This window comes from Squalius cephalus, assembly GCF_949319135.1.
Source record: "Squalius cephalus genome assembly, chromosome: 11".
NCBI lineage: Eukaryota > Metazoa > Chordata > Actinopteri > Cypriniformes > Leuciscidae > Squalius > Squalius cephalus.
The window spans coordinates 13,570,517-13,583,976 of NC_137132.1; the positions used below are offsets into that span (position 1 = coordinate 13,570,517).

At 37.7% G+C, this 13,460-nt stretch overlaps 1 protein-coding gene across 1 annotated transcript; it reads right to left on the reverse strand.

The window, feature by feature from the left end:
* Window positions 1-9,354: 9,354 nt before the first annotated feature.
* cryaba (crystallin, alpha B, a) lies at window positions 9,355-13,322 on the reverse strand. The gene is made up of 3 exons (XM_079884971.1): window positions 13,120-13,322; window positions 11,361-11,486; window positions 9,355-10,403 (listed from the first exon to the last, which is right to left on the reverse strand). The coding sequence occupies exons 1-3, from the start codon at window positions 13,267-13,269 to the stop codon at window positions 10,233-10,235; spliced, it is 447 nt and encodes a 148-aa protein (XP_079741097.1). The 5' UTR covers window positions 13,270-13,322; the 3' UTR covers window positions 9,355-10,232.
* Between the last annotated feature and the right edge of the window lie 138 nt (window positions 13,323-13,460).

Genomic DNA, 13,460 nt, shown 5'->3' on the forward strand with positions numbered 1-13,460 from the left:
GTCGGAATCCGTTCCCCCACTCTCATTATGAGAGGTGTTGATGTAATGGCTTAAAAAATGCTGATTTTAATTTTGTGTGAGGATGGAGCTTAACTTGCATCAGTTTAGAGAATTTTTTTTTTGCCTTTTATTATGATAGGACCGTATAGTATAAAGAAAGTTTGACGAACCGGGACTTGAACTCGGGTCGCAATAAGCTGAAAATCATCTATTGTCAGTGTAGAGTGTACTGACTACTAGGCTATTGGGTACAGTAAATAGCTGCAATGTGATACATATTAGAACCTCATTGTCTAAGAAACATAGGGGGAACAGAATCCGACGGCAAATAGTTCAGCTGTCGAAATCCGTTCCCCCACCCCAATGATGAGAGATGTTGATGTATCGGCTTAAAATATGCTTTTTCTATTCTGTGTGTGGATGGAGCTTAAACAGCATCAATTTGATAAATATTAGAACCTCAGTGTGTCAGAAATATGGGGGGAACAGAATCCGACGGCAAAAAAACAGCTGTCGGAATCCGTTCCCCCACTCCCATTATGAGAGGTGTTGATGTAATGGCTTAAAAAATGCTGATTTTAATTTTGTGTGAGGATGGAGCTTAACTTGCATCAGTTTAGAGAATATATATTTTTTGCCTTTGATTATGATAGGACAGTATAGTATCAAGACAGTTTGACAAAGCGGGACTTGAACTCGGGTCGCAATAAGCTGAAAAGCATCTAATGTCAGTGTAGAGTGTACTGACCACTAGGCTATTGGGTTTTGTAACTAATTGCAATGTGATACATATTAGAACCTCATTGTCTAAGAAACATAGGGGGAACAGAATCCGACGGCAAATAGTTCAGCTGTCGAAATCCGTTCCCCCACCCCAATGATGAGAGATGTTGATGTATCGGCTTAAAATATGCTTATTCTATTCTGTGTGTGGATGGAGCTTAAACAGCATCAATTTGATAAATATTAGAACCTCAGTGTGTCAGAAATATGGGGGGAACAGAATCCGACGGCAAAAAAAACAGCTGTCGGAATCCGTTCCCCCACTCCCATTATGAGAGGTGTTGATGTAATGGCTTAAAAAGTGCTGATTTTAATTTTGTGTGAGGATGGAGCTTAACTTGCATCAGTTTAGAGAATATTTTGTTTTGCCTTTTATTATGATAGGACCGTATAGTATAAAGAAAGTTTGACGAACCGGGACTTGAACTCGGGTCGCAATAAGCTGAAAAGCATCTATTGTCAGTGTAGAGTGTACTGACCACTAGGCTATTGGGTACAGTAACTAGATGCAATGTGATACATATTATAACCTCATTGTCTAAGAAACATAGGGGGAACAGAATCCGACGGCAAATAGTTCAGCTGTCGAAATCCGTTCCCCCACCCCAATGATGAGAGATGTTGATGTATCGGCTTAAAATATGCTTGTGTGTGGATGGAGCTTAAACAGCATCAATTTGATAAATAATAGAACCTCAGTGTGTCAGAAATATGGGGGGAACAGAATCCGACGGCAAAAAAACAGCTGTCGGAATCCGTTCCCCCACTCCCATTATGAGAGGTGTTGATGTAATGGCTTAAAAAATGCTGATTTTAATTTTGTGTGAGGATGGAGCTTAACTTGCATCAGTTTAGAGAATTTTATTTTTTTGCCTTTTATTATGATAGGACAGTATAGTATCAAGACAGTTTGACAAAGCGGGACTTGAACTCGGGTCGCAATAAGCTGAAAAGCATCTAATGTCAGTGCAGAGTGTACTGCCCACTAGGCTATTGGGTATAGTAACTTGCTGCAATGTGATACTTATTAGAACCTCATTGTGTAAGAAACATAGGGGGAACAGAATCCGACGGCAAATAGTTCAGCTGTCGAAATCCGTTCCCCCACCCCAATGATGAGAGATGTTGATGTATCGGCTTAAAATATGCTTATTCTATTCTGTGTGTGGATGGAGCTTAAACAGCATCAATTTGATAAATATTAGAACCTCAGTCTGTCAGAAATATGGGGGGAACAGAATCCGACGGCAAAAAAACAGCTGTCGGAATCCATTCCCCCACTCTCATTATGAGAGGTGTTGATGTAATGGCTTAAAAAATGCTGATTTTAATTTTGTGTGAGGATGGAGCTTAACTTGCATCAGTTTAGAGAATTTTATTTTTTTGCCTTTAATTATGATAGGACAGTATAGTATCAAGACAGTTTGACAAAGCGGGACTTGAACTCGGGTCGCAATAAGCTGAAAAGCATCTAATGTCAGTGCAGAGTGTACTGACCACTAGGCTATTGGGTATAGTAACTTGCTGCAATGTGATACATATTAGAACCTCATTGTGTAAGAAACATAGGGGGAACAGAATCCGACGGCAAATAGTTCAGCTGTCGAAATCCGTTCCCCCACCCCAATGATGAGAGATGTTGATGTATCGGCTTAAAATATGCTTATTCTATTCTGTGTGTGGATGGAGCTTAAACAGCATCAATTTGATAAATATTAGAACCTCAGTCTGTCAGAAATATGGGGGGAACAGAATCCGACGGCAAAAAAAACAGCTGTCGGAATCCGTTCCCCCACTCCCATTATGAGAGGTGTTGATGTAATGGCTTAAAAAATGCTGATTTTATTATTGTGTGTGGATGGAGCTTAACTTGCATCAGTTTAAAGAATTTTTTTTTTTTTTCCTTTTATTATGATAGGACCGTATAGTATAAAGAAAGTTTGACGAACCGGGACTTGAACTCGGGTCGCAATAAGCTAAAAAGCAATGAATGTCAGTCCAGAGTGTACTGACCACTATGCTATTGGGTACAATAATTAGCTGCAATGTGATACATATTAGAACCTCATTGTCTAAGAAACATAGGGGGAACAGAATCCGACGGCAAATAGTTCAGCTGTCGAAATCCTTTCCCCCACCCCAATGATGAGAGATGTTGATGTATCGGCTTAAAATATGCTTATTCTATTCTGTGTGTGGATGGAGCTTAAACAGCATCAATTTGATAAATATTAGAACCTCAGTGTGTCAGAAATATGGGGGGAACAGAATCCGACGGCAAAAAAACAGCTGTCGGAATCCGTTCCCCCACTCTCATTATGAGAGGTGTTGATGTAATGGCTTAAAAAATGCTGATTTTAATTTTGTGTGAGGATGGAGCTTAACTTGCATCAGTTTAGAGAATTTTTTTTTTGCCTTTTATTATGATAGGACCGTATAGTATAAAGAAAGTTTGACGAACCGGGACTTGAACTCGGGTCGCAATAAGCTGAAAAGCATCTATTGTCAGTGTAGAGTGTACTGACTACTAGGCTATTGGGTACAGTAAATAGCTGCAATGTGATACATATTAGAACCTCATTGTCTAAGAAACATAGGGGGAACAGAATCCGACGGCAAATAGTTCAGCTGTCGAAATCCGTTCCCCCACCCCAATGATGAGAGATGTTGATGTATCGGCTTAAAATATGCTTTTTCTATTCTGTGTGTGGATGGAGCTTAAACAGCATCAATTTGATAAATATTAGAACCTCAGTGTGTCAGAAATATGGGGGGAACAGAATCCGACGGCAAAAAAACAGCTGTCGGAATCCTTTCCCCCACTCCCATTATGAGAGGTGTTGATGTAATGGCTTAAAAAATGCTGATTTTAATTTTGTTTGAGGATGGAGCTTAACTTGCATCAGTTTAGAGAATATATATTTTTTGCCTTTAATTATGATAGGACAGTATAGTATCAAGACAGTTTGACAAAGCGGGACTTGAACTCGGGTCGCAATAAGCTGAAAAGCATCTAATGTCAGTGTAGAGTGTACTGACCACTAGGCTATTGGGTACAGTAACTAGTTGCAATGTGATACATATTAGAACCTCATTGTCTAAGAAACATAGGGGGAACAGAATCCGACGGCAAATAGTTCAGCTGTCGAAATCCGTTCCCCCACCCCAATGATGAGAGATGTTGATGTATCGGCTTAAAATATGCTTATTCTATTCTGTGTGTGGATGGAGCTTAAACAGCATCAATTTGATAAATATTAGAACCTCAGTGTGTCAGAAATATGGGGGGAACAGAATCCGACGGCAAAAAAACAGCTGTCGGAATCCTTTCCCCCACTCCCATTATGAGAGGTGTTGATGTAATGGCTTAAAAAATGCTGATTTTAATTTTGTTTGAGGATGGAGCTTAACTTGCATCAGTTTAGAGAATATATATTTTTTGCCTTTAATTATGATAGGACAGTATAGTATCAAGACAGTTTGACAAAGCGGGACTTGAACTCGGGTCGCAATAAGCTGAAAAGCATCTAATGTCAGTGTAGAGTGTACTGACCACTAGGCTATTGGGTACAGTAACTAGTTGCAATGTGATACATATTAGAACCTCATTGTCTAAGAAACATAGGGGGAACAGAATCCGACGGCAAATAGTTCAGCTGTCGAAATCCGTTCCCCCACCCCAATGATGAGAGATGTTGATGTATCGGCTTAAAATATGCTTATTCTATTCTGTGTGTGGATGGAGCTTAAACAGCATCAATTTGATAAATATTAGAACCTCAGTGTGTCAGAAATATGGGGGGAACAGAATCCGACGGCAAAAAAACAGCTGTCGGAATCCGTTCCCCCACTCCCATTATGAGAGGTGTTGATGTAATGGCTTAAAAAGTGCTGATTTTAATTTTGTGTGAGGATGGAGCTTAACTTGCATCAGTTTAGAGAATATTTTGTTTTGCCTTTTATTATGATAGGACCGTATAGTATAAAGAAAGTTTGACGAACCGGGACTTGAACTGGGGTCGCAATAAGCTGAAAAGCATCTATTGTCAGTGTAGAGTGTACTGACCACTAGGCTATTGGGTACAGTAACTAAATGCAATGTGATACATATTAGAACCTCATTGTCTAAGAAACATAGGGGGAACAGAATCCGACGGCAAATAGTTCAGCTGTCGAAATCCGTTCCCCCACCCCAATGATGAAAGATGTTGATGTATCGGCTTAAAATATGCTTATTTTATTCTGTGTGTGGATGGAGCTTAAACAGCATCAATTTGATAAATATTAGAACCTCAGTCTGTCAGAAATATGGGGGGAACAGAATCCGACGGCAAAAAAAACAGCTGTCGGAATCCGTTCCCCCACTCCCATTATGAGAGGTGTTGATGTAATGGCTTAAAAAATGCTGATTTTATTATTGTGTGTGGATGGAGCTTAACTTGCATCAGTTTAAAGAATTTTTTTTTTTCCTTTTATTATTATAGGACCGTATAGTATAAAGAAAGTTTGACGAACCGGGACTTGAACTCGGGTCGCAATAAGCTGAAAAGCAATGAATGTCAGTGCAGAGTGTACTGACCACTATGCTATTGGGTACAATTATTAGCTGCAATGTGATACATATTAGAACCTCATTGTCTAAGAAACATAGGGGGAACAGAATCCGACGGCAAATAGTTCAGCTGTCGAAATCCGTTCCCCCACCCCAATGATGAAAGATGTTGATGTATCGGCTTAAAATATGCTTATTTTATTCTGTGTGTGGATGGAGCTTAAACAGCATCAATTTGATAAATATTAGAACCTCAGTCTGTCAGAAATATGGGGGGAACAGAATCCGACGGCAAAAAAAACAGCTGTCGGAATCCGTTCCCCCACTCCCATTATGAGAGGTGTTGATGTAATGGCTTAAAAAATGCTGATTTTATTATTGTGTGTGGATGGAGCTTAACTTGCATCAGTTTAAAGAATTTTTTTTTTTTCCTTTTATTATTATAGGACCGTATAGTATAAAGAAAGTTTGACGAACCGGGACTTGAACTCGGGTCGCAATAAGCTGAAAAGCAATGAATGTCAGTGCAGAGTGTACTGACCACTATGCTATTGGGTACAATTATTAGCTGCAATGTGATACATATTAGAACCTCATTGTCTAAGAAACATGGGGGAACAGAATCCGACGGCAAATAGTTCAGCTGTCGAAATCCGTTCCCCCACCCCAATGATGAGAGATGTTGATGTATCGGCTTAAAATATGCTTATTCTATTCTGTGTGTGGATGGAGCTTAAACAGCATCAATTTGATAAATATTAGAACCTCAGTGTGTCAGAAATATGGGGGGAACAGAATCCGACGGCAAAAAAACAGCTGTCGGAATCCGTTCCCCCACTCCCATTATGAGAGATGTTGATTTATTGGCTTAAAATATGCTTGTGTGTGGATGGAGCTTAAACAGCATCAATTTGATAAATAGTAGAACCTCAGTGTGTCAGAAATATGGGGGGAACAGAATCCGACGGCAAAAACAAAACAGCTGTTGGAATCCGTTCCCCCACTCCCATTAAGAGAGGTGTTGATGTAATGGCTTAAAAAATGCTGATTTTATTTTTGTGTGAGGATGGAGCTTAACTTGCATCAGTTTAGAAAATATATTTATTTTGCCTTTAATTATGATAGGACAGTATAGTATCAAGACAGTTTGACGAAGCGGGACTTGAACTCGGGTCGCAATAAGCTGAAAAGCATCTAATGTCAGTGCAGAGTGTACTGACCACTAGGCTATTGGGTTTTGTAACTCACTGCAATGTGATAAATATTAGAACCCCATTGTGTAAGAAACATAGGGGGAACAGAATCCGACGGCAAATAGTTCAGCTGTCGAAATCCGTTCCCCCACCCCAATGATGAGAGATGTTGATGTATCGGCTTAAAATATGCTTATTCAATTCTGTGTGTGGATGGAGCTTAAAAAGCATCAATTTGATAAATATTAGAACCTCAGTGTGTCAGAAATATGGGGGGAACAGAATCCGACGGCAAAAAAAACAGCTGTCGGAATCCGTTCCCCCACTCCCATTATGAGAGGTGTTGATGTAATGGCTTAAAAAATGCTGATTTTATTTTTGTGTGAGGATGGAGCTTTACTTGCATCAGTTTAAAGAATTTTTTTTTTTTTTTGCCTTTAATTATGATAGGACAGTATAGCATCAAGACAGTTTGACGAACCGGGACTTGAACTCGGGTCGCAATAAGCTGAAAAGCATCTAATGTCAGTGCAGAGTGTACTGACCACTAGGCTATTGGGTATAGTAACTTGCTGCAATGTGATACATATTAGAACCTCATTGTGTAAGAAACATAGGGGGAACAGAATCCGACGGCAAATAGTTCAGCTGTCGAAATCCGTTCCCCCACCCCAATGATGAGAGATGTTGATGTATCGGCTTAAAATATGCTTATTCTATTCTGTGTGTGGATGGAGCTTAAACAGCATCAATTTGATAAATATTAGAACCTCAGTCTGTCAGAAATATGGGGGGAACAGAATCCGACGGCAAAAAAAAAAAAACAGCTGCAATAATTAGCTGCAATGTGATACATATTAGAACCTCATTGTCTAAGAAACATAGGGGGAACAGAATCCGACGGCAAATAGTTCAGCTGTCGAAATCCGTTCCCCCACCCCAATGATGAGAGATGTTGATGTATCGGCTTAAAATATGCTTATTCTATTCTGTGTGTGGCTGGAGCTTAAACAGCATCAATTTGATAAATATTAGAACCTCAGTGTGTCAGAAATATGGGGGGAACAGAATCCGACGGCCAAAAAACAGCTGTCGGAATCCGTTCCCCCACTCTCATTATGAGAGGTGTTGATGTAATGGCTTAAAAAATGCTGATTTTAATTTTGTGTGAGTATGGAGCTTAACTTGCATCAGTTTAGAGAATTGTATTTTTTTGCCTTTAATTATGATAGGACAGTATAGTATCAAGACAGTTTGACAAAGCGGGACTTGAACTCGGGTCGCAATAAGCTGAAAAGCATCTAATGTCAGTGCAGAGTGTACTGACCACTAGGCTATTGGGTATAATAACTTGCTGCAATGTGATACATATTAGAACCTCATTGTGTAAGAAACATAGGGGGAACAGAATCCGACGGCAAATAGTTCAGCTGTCGAAATCCGTTCCCCCACCCCAATGATGAGAGATGTTGATGTATCGGCTTAAAATATGCTTATTCAATTCTGTGTGTGGATGGAGCTTAAAAAGCATCAATTTGATAAATATTAGAACCTCAGTGTGTCAGAAATATGGGGGGAACAGAATCCGACGGCAAAAAAAACAGCTGTCGGAATCCGTTCCCCCACTCCCATTATGAGAGGTGTTGATGTAATGGCTTAAAAAATGCTGATTTTATTTTTGTGTGAGGATGGAGCTTTACTTGCATCAGTTTAAAGAATTTTTTTTTTTTTTTTGCCTTTAATTATGATAGGACAGTATAGCATCAAGACAGTTTGACGAACCGGGACTTGAACTCGGGTCGCAATAAGCTGAAAAGCAATGAATGTCTGTGCAGAGTGTACTGACCATATGCACCCAGGATTGAATATAAATGTACGATTAGTCCTAATTGCTTAAATGAATGACTACTAGTCTAGAAAAATCTTTAGTCTATGGCAACTCTAATCAATAGCCTACATTTCATATTTGACATTATTTAATTAGTAATTAGTATCCAGCTCATTGCATTAAATTAGTTGAGTTAGCATTAATAGTTAATGAACTAATAAAATAATAAAATACATTTTAAATTAAGATACTAACCATATATTTCTATATAGCATTGCTTATTCCACCACACAAAGGACTGTTTATAAGGTGACAATCCGTTGTGAAGAATGTGAAGATTGTAGGCTTTATCTTAAAGATTTTTGTATTGTATTGTATCTTCTGTTATAAAGACGAAGATTGACATTTCGTTAATTAAACAAAATAAGAACACAATGTTGTAAAAAATAAACAACTTAGGCTATGTTCTGTTAGATGTGTTTTGACCACTTTTTGTTTAATTATATCTCTAGGTAATGAAGATATAGCCTATTAACAAAAATCATACAATATATAATATATTATATGTAAAAAAAAAACGTATAGGCCTATATAAAATATATTTTAAAAAAAGGGCCTCATTGATTAATTTTTCCTGATTGGGGGCTGCTACTATTTGCTTAAGCTTTTTGAATGTAGAAGTGTGATAAAGGCGTGATAGGCTATCAATTTTATGTGGATAAAGGCAAATTTTGTACATGACTGCACATGTCCTTATAAGGCCAAGAAAATATGTCGTTTTAACGACATAACATCTCGTTATAACGATAAAAAGATGTCGTTCTAACGACATAAGATCATGTTATTACGAGAAAATATGTCGTTTTAACGACATAAGATCTCGTTATTACGACATAATTGAGGGGAAAAAAATAATATGTATGTAGCAGCAATGCGTCACCGTACTTCTGTAAGTTGTGCAGAAAAAAAGAAGAAAAAGAAACCTTTTTTTATTTTTTAATGCTGAAAATAGCTACTGTCACAGTTGTTAGTTGTAATACGTCACTTTGAGAGGTATGGAAAATTAAATTTAAAGCACTTTGGGAATGATGTCACAAGGGGAATTATGTCAGTAACTACACCCCTGTCATCAGTAATCCAAACTCAGGATGTGTTTTTTTGTTTTGTTTTGTTTTTTAACTACACCACATTTGACAATCAAATGTGATCCATGGCATCTTGTTACACCACTGAGGTAAATAAGGCACATTTGTCTGTCTCACATAATAGATGTCCATACAGCCTGACACTGTCAGTGATTAATCATATATATTCATTTACAAAGTCATCTTTATTACTGTCCATTAAGTGCAACAAAATTCAGCAAAACACATTCAACTTAGTCTGTTAGTTTAGACCCCAGTATCAAACAGATTCATAAGTGCAGCAAACTTTACATTCAGATGCTCAACATATGCTGAGATATCACAAGATGAGATCCTTTATACCAGCATTCATCAGTATTCAGATGCTGCACAACATCCCATTTCAATTCTGCTTCCTCTCAAAGCCAAAGTAACAATCATCATCCAAGTCAGCCACATAATTACATACAACGTCCAACTGTAGGCCATAAATATAACAAACCAAACCCAACTCCTATAACAACCTGCATTTACAGGCCTAAAGCATTGACGTACTGCACGTTTTGCCTGACATTGTATTGCACAGTATGGACAGATATGTTTGTATATGGTTATATAACTTTGTTTGGTTCTATGTGTTGCATTAAAGCATGTGATCTTATGCCTGTTGCAGTACTGATGGTTCTCTCAGTCGTGGTGAAGCTGCTGGGTTTGTTTGGAGAAGAGAGGCAGAGGTGCAGCTATTGACGGGTTTACTTCTGTGCTGGTGGCTTCTCATCACAGGTGATGTCCTGCACGCGGCGAGATGTGCTGACGGTCAGAAAGCCATCAGAGGACAGAGAGGAGGTGATGGACCCTGGATCCACACCGGATGGGATCTTAAACTTCCGGTAAAACACCTCTGCCACAACGCCATGTTCATCCTGTAACAGATACAGTTTCTTTGAAGTGATGTAAATCAGTCATTGCACAATGACACGTCACTGAGAATAAAGTTGAATTGACTTTAAGTTGAGGTAGCAAACAAAAAACTAGAATTGACATTCAAAATTTTTAATTTTAGAGAAGGACACAATAAATAGATCAAAAGTCACAGTAAAGACATTTATAATGTTACAAATGATTTCTGTTCCAAATAAATGCGGCTCTTTTGAACATTCTATTCAACAAAGAATCTTAGTTGATCATAAGGATCATAATTTCTACAAAAAATATGAACTGTTTTCAACATTGATAATAATAAGAAATGTTTCTTGAGCAGCAAATCAGCATATTAATTATTTCTGATGAATCATGTGACACTGAAGACTGGAGTAAGACAATTATGAAATTAAATTATAATAAAATATATTTAAAAATGGGGAAATTTGACTTTTAAAAATATATTTAACACATTAAAACAGTATATATTGTAATAATATTTCTTATGTTACTGTGTATTTTTGATCATATAAATGCAGCATCGGTGAGAAGAAAGAAAGAGATTTCTTTCAAAAATATTTAAACGTCTTTCCAACCCCAAACTTTTGAATGATAGTGTGAATGATAGTGCCATTTTAATAAGAAAAGGGAAAGTTTGTCAAGAAAAACATTGGATGTTGATTGAAAGTTTAAAAAGGTTTTTAAAGTCTTTAGTCTTTCACTTCCTGTCCTCCCCAACAACCAGTGAGTGTGACCAGTTCAGTTTAATTGAAATTCATGAACTGAAAGTGAGAAAGTTCTTCACATGTTGCCTTTGGAATATGTCTTGAATATGTCTAACCTTGCTTTTTATAACACAATACTACAATAAACTTAATTTATGCAATTAATTAATCCAGAACAGCCAAGTTCAAAATGGTGAATAAAATGAAGGTGAGTTTGAATACTTGTTTTGTTACCTGCCCTTCTTCATCACGTTTCGCATGAACCTCAATATAATCATCATTGGCCTTGACAGTCAGTTCGTCTGGAGAGTAGTGCCTCACATCCAGGATGACTACAAAGCGATCTCTGTCCATTCTCACCTGTGTAAGGGAAAATGGCAAACTGAATACTGCAAAAGACTGAAAACCTGCAGTTCTAATAATGTGACTAGCTCATAAAGAACATTCTGTTAATCTAATTTAAGGGAACGTCTTTACTATGAATCAATTTGTTAGCAATAATTAATGCATCATCATGCTGTAACAAAAGCAATACTTTTACAGTAGTTGTTCATTTAATAATCTAATTGTTAATTATAAATACACTACCATCAATAGTTTGAGCTCTGTAAGATTTTTCAGTGTTTCAGAGACTCTTATGCTCACCAAGACTATATTTATTTAATTGAAAATACAGTAAAAAACAGTAATATTGTAAAATATTATTACAATTGAAAATAACAGGTTTCTTTGTTAATATATTTTAGAATGTAATTCATTCATGTGATGCAAAGCTGGATTTTCAGAAGCATTACTCCAGTCTTTAGTGTCACATGATCCTTCAGAAATCATTCTCTGCTGATTTGCTGCTCAAGATACGTTTCTTATTATTATCAATGTTGAAAATGTTGGTGCTGCTTAATGTTTTTGTGGAAACTTTAAAGCATTTTCACAGTATGTGTTTGATAGAACAGCATGTTTGAAATAGAAATCTTTTGTAACATTAAAAGTCTTTACTGTTACTTTTTTATCAAGTTAAGGTGTCCTTGCTAAAAAAAAAATCCGGTAGTGTATGCTGATACATTTTTAACATTAATCATATAGCCTAAATTAACATTATTATTAACTAACATGGGGTCATATAATGGTACATGCACTTTTACAAGTTGATTATACTGAAATGTGTGTTGGCAGTGCCTATACACAACCATCATAAAATGATAAAAATACATCCAGTGTTTTTTTTTTTAATCTTCTTATATGTTTTCCCCTCTCTCAAATCAAGCCGTTCGACCATGTGACGTCACACGGTCGGACGCCCCTCCCACGATTGTTGATTGACAGCAGCGTTTCAACACAGACCCGCCCTCGCTCGTGAGCGAGCTGTCAATCATAGTCCGCACATCATTGTTGATACGCTGAAGCACTGTCTATGAGCAGAATGGCTTCTAAGCGATTGTGGTGTTCTGTTCTTGGGTGTAATAACGAACACAGCATAATTTTGATGTTCCTTAATCCGAACCGCTGAAGACGCAGTGGCTGAGTTTGTTTTCGAAGGGAATATTCCCCACGATCAACGTCAATGCTTTCATGTTTGCGCAAATCATTTCACACACCAGACAGCTTTACAAACGAGGGTCAGTAACGTTATAAAGCTGGTTTTGCTAAGAAGCTGCTCCTGAAATAAGTATCGGTACCAACTATTCGTGTTCCTGCTGCACCTCCAGAAGAAGAAGTGAGTGTAACGTTTTATTAATCTTTATATTAAACTTTGAAAATCGCTAGCACGCTTCACGATGAATGCGTCTAAGGTTTACACTCAGGGTACATTACGGCATGTTTTCTATGTACGACGTTCTCAATATAATTCATAATCCCACGTTTATAATGAACAACGCGTTATGGTTATTGTGTTATTATTACAAACGATTTAAAAACGAATTGAATCTTTAAAAAAGTAAAGTAGCTATTTGGGTAATGGCTAATTTGTAGCAACATCAGAAGTTTAACTCACCTCTGACATGTCACCCTCCCACCAGTTTGGAAAGCGCCAGAAATAAGGACGATAGTAAACCGGCTTAGATAGCGTGATCGGCTCAATAAAAGGTATTGGCAACCGGCAGATAACCGGATCAATAAAACGACAAGATGGCCTAAAGTCCATTGTCTTAGCGAAGCGGCTGGAGTTGACAGCGGATCTGCTGCATGTTCTACTGTGGCCCTGTATTTATGGCCCATCCATAAACCTTACATCAGCCGCTGATCTGTCTCCAATTATGAGGTAAAGTGTTTTTTGCTGCCCTCTTCCCGCTCTGGCTCATTCAAACAAAAAACCTATTTAATCACCCTTCACTC

Excerpts from the sequence above, each read along its gene's own strand:
- cryaba (XM_079884971.1), bottom strand. The coding sequence starts at position 13,269 with ATGGACTTTAGGCCATCTTGTCGTTTTATTGATCCGGTTATCTGCCGG. Across the intron at positions 11,487-13,119 it reads GGGAGGGTGACATGTCAGAG|GTGAGAATGGACAGAGATCG; the intron begins GTGAGTTAAACT and ends TCCCTTACACAG. Across the intron at positions 10,404-11,360 it reads AACGTGATGAAGAAGGGCAG|GATGAACATGGCGTTGTGGC; the intron begins GTAACAAAACAA and ends TATCTGTTACAG.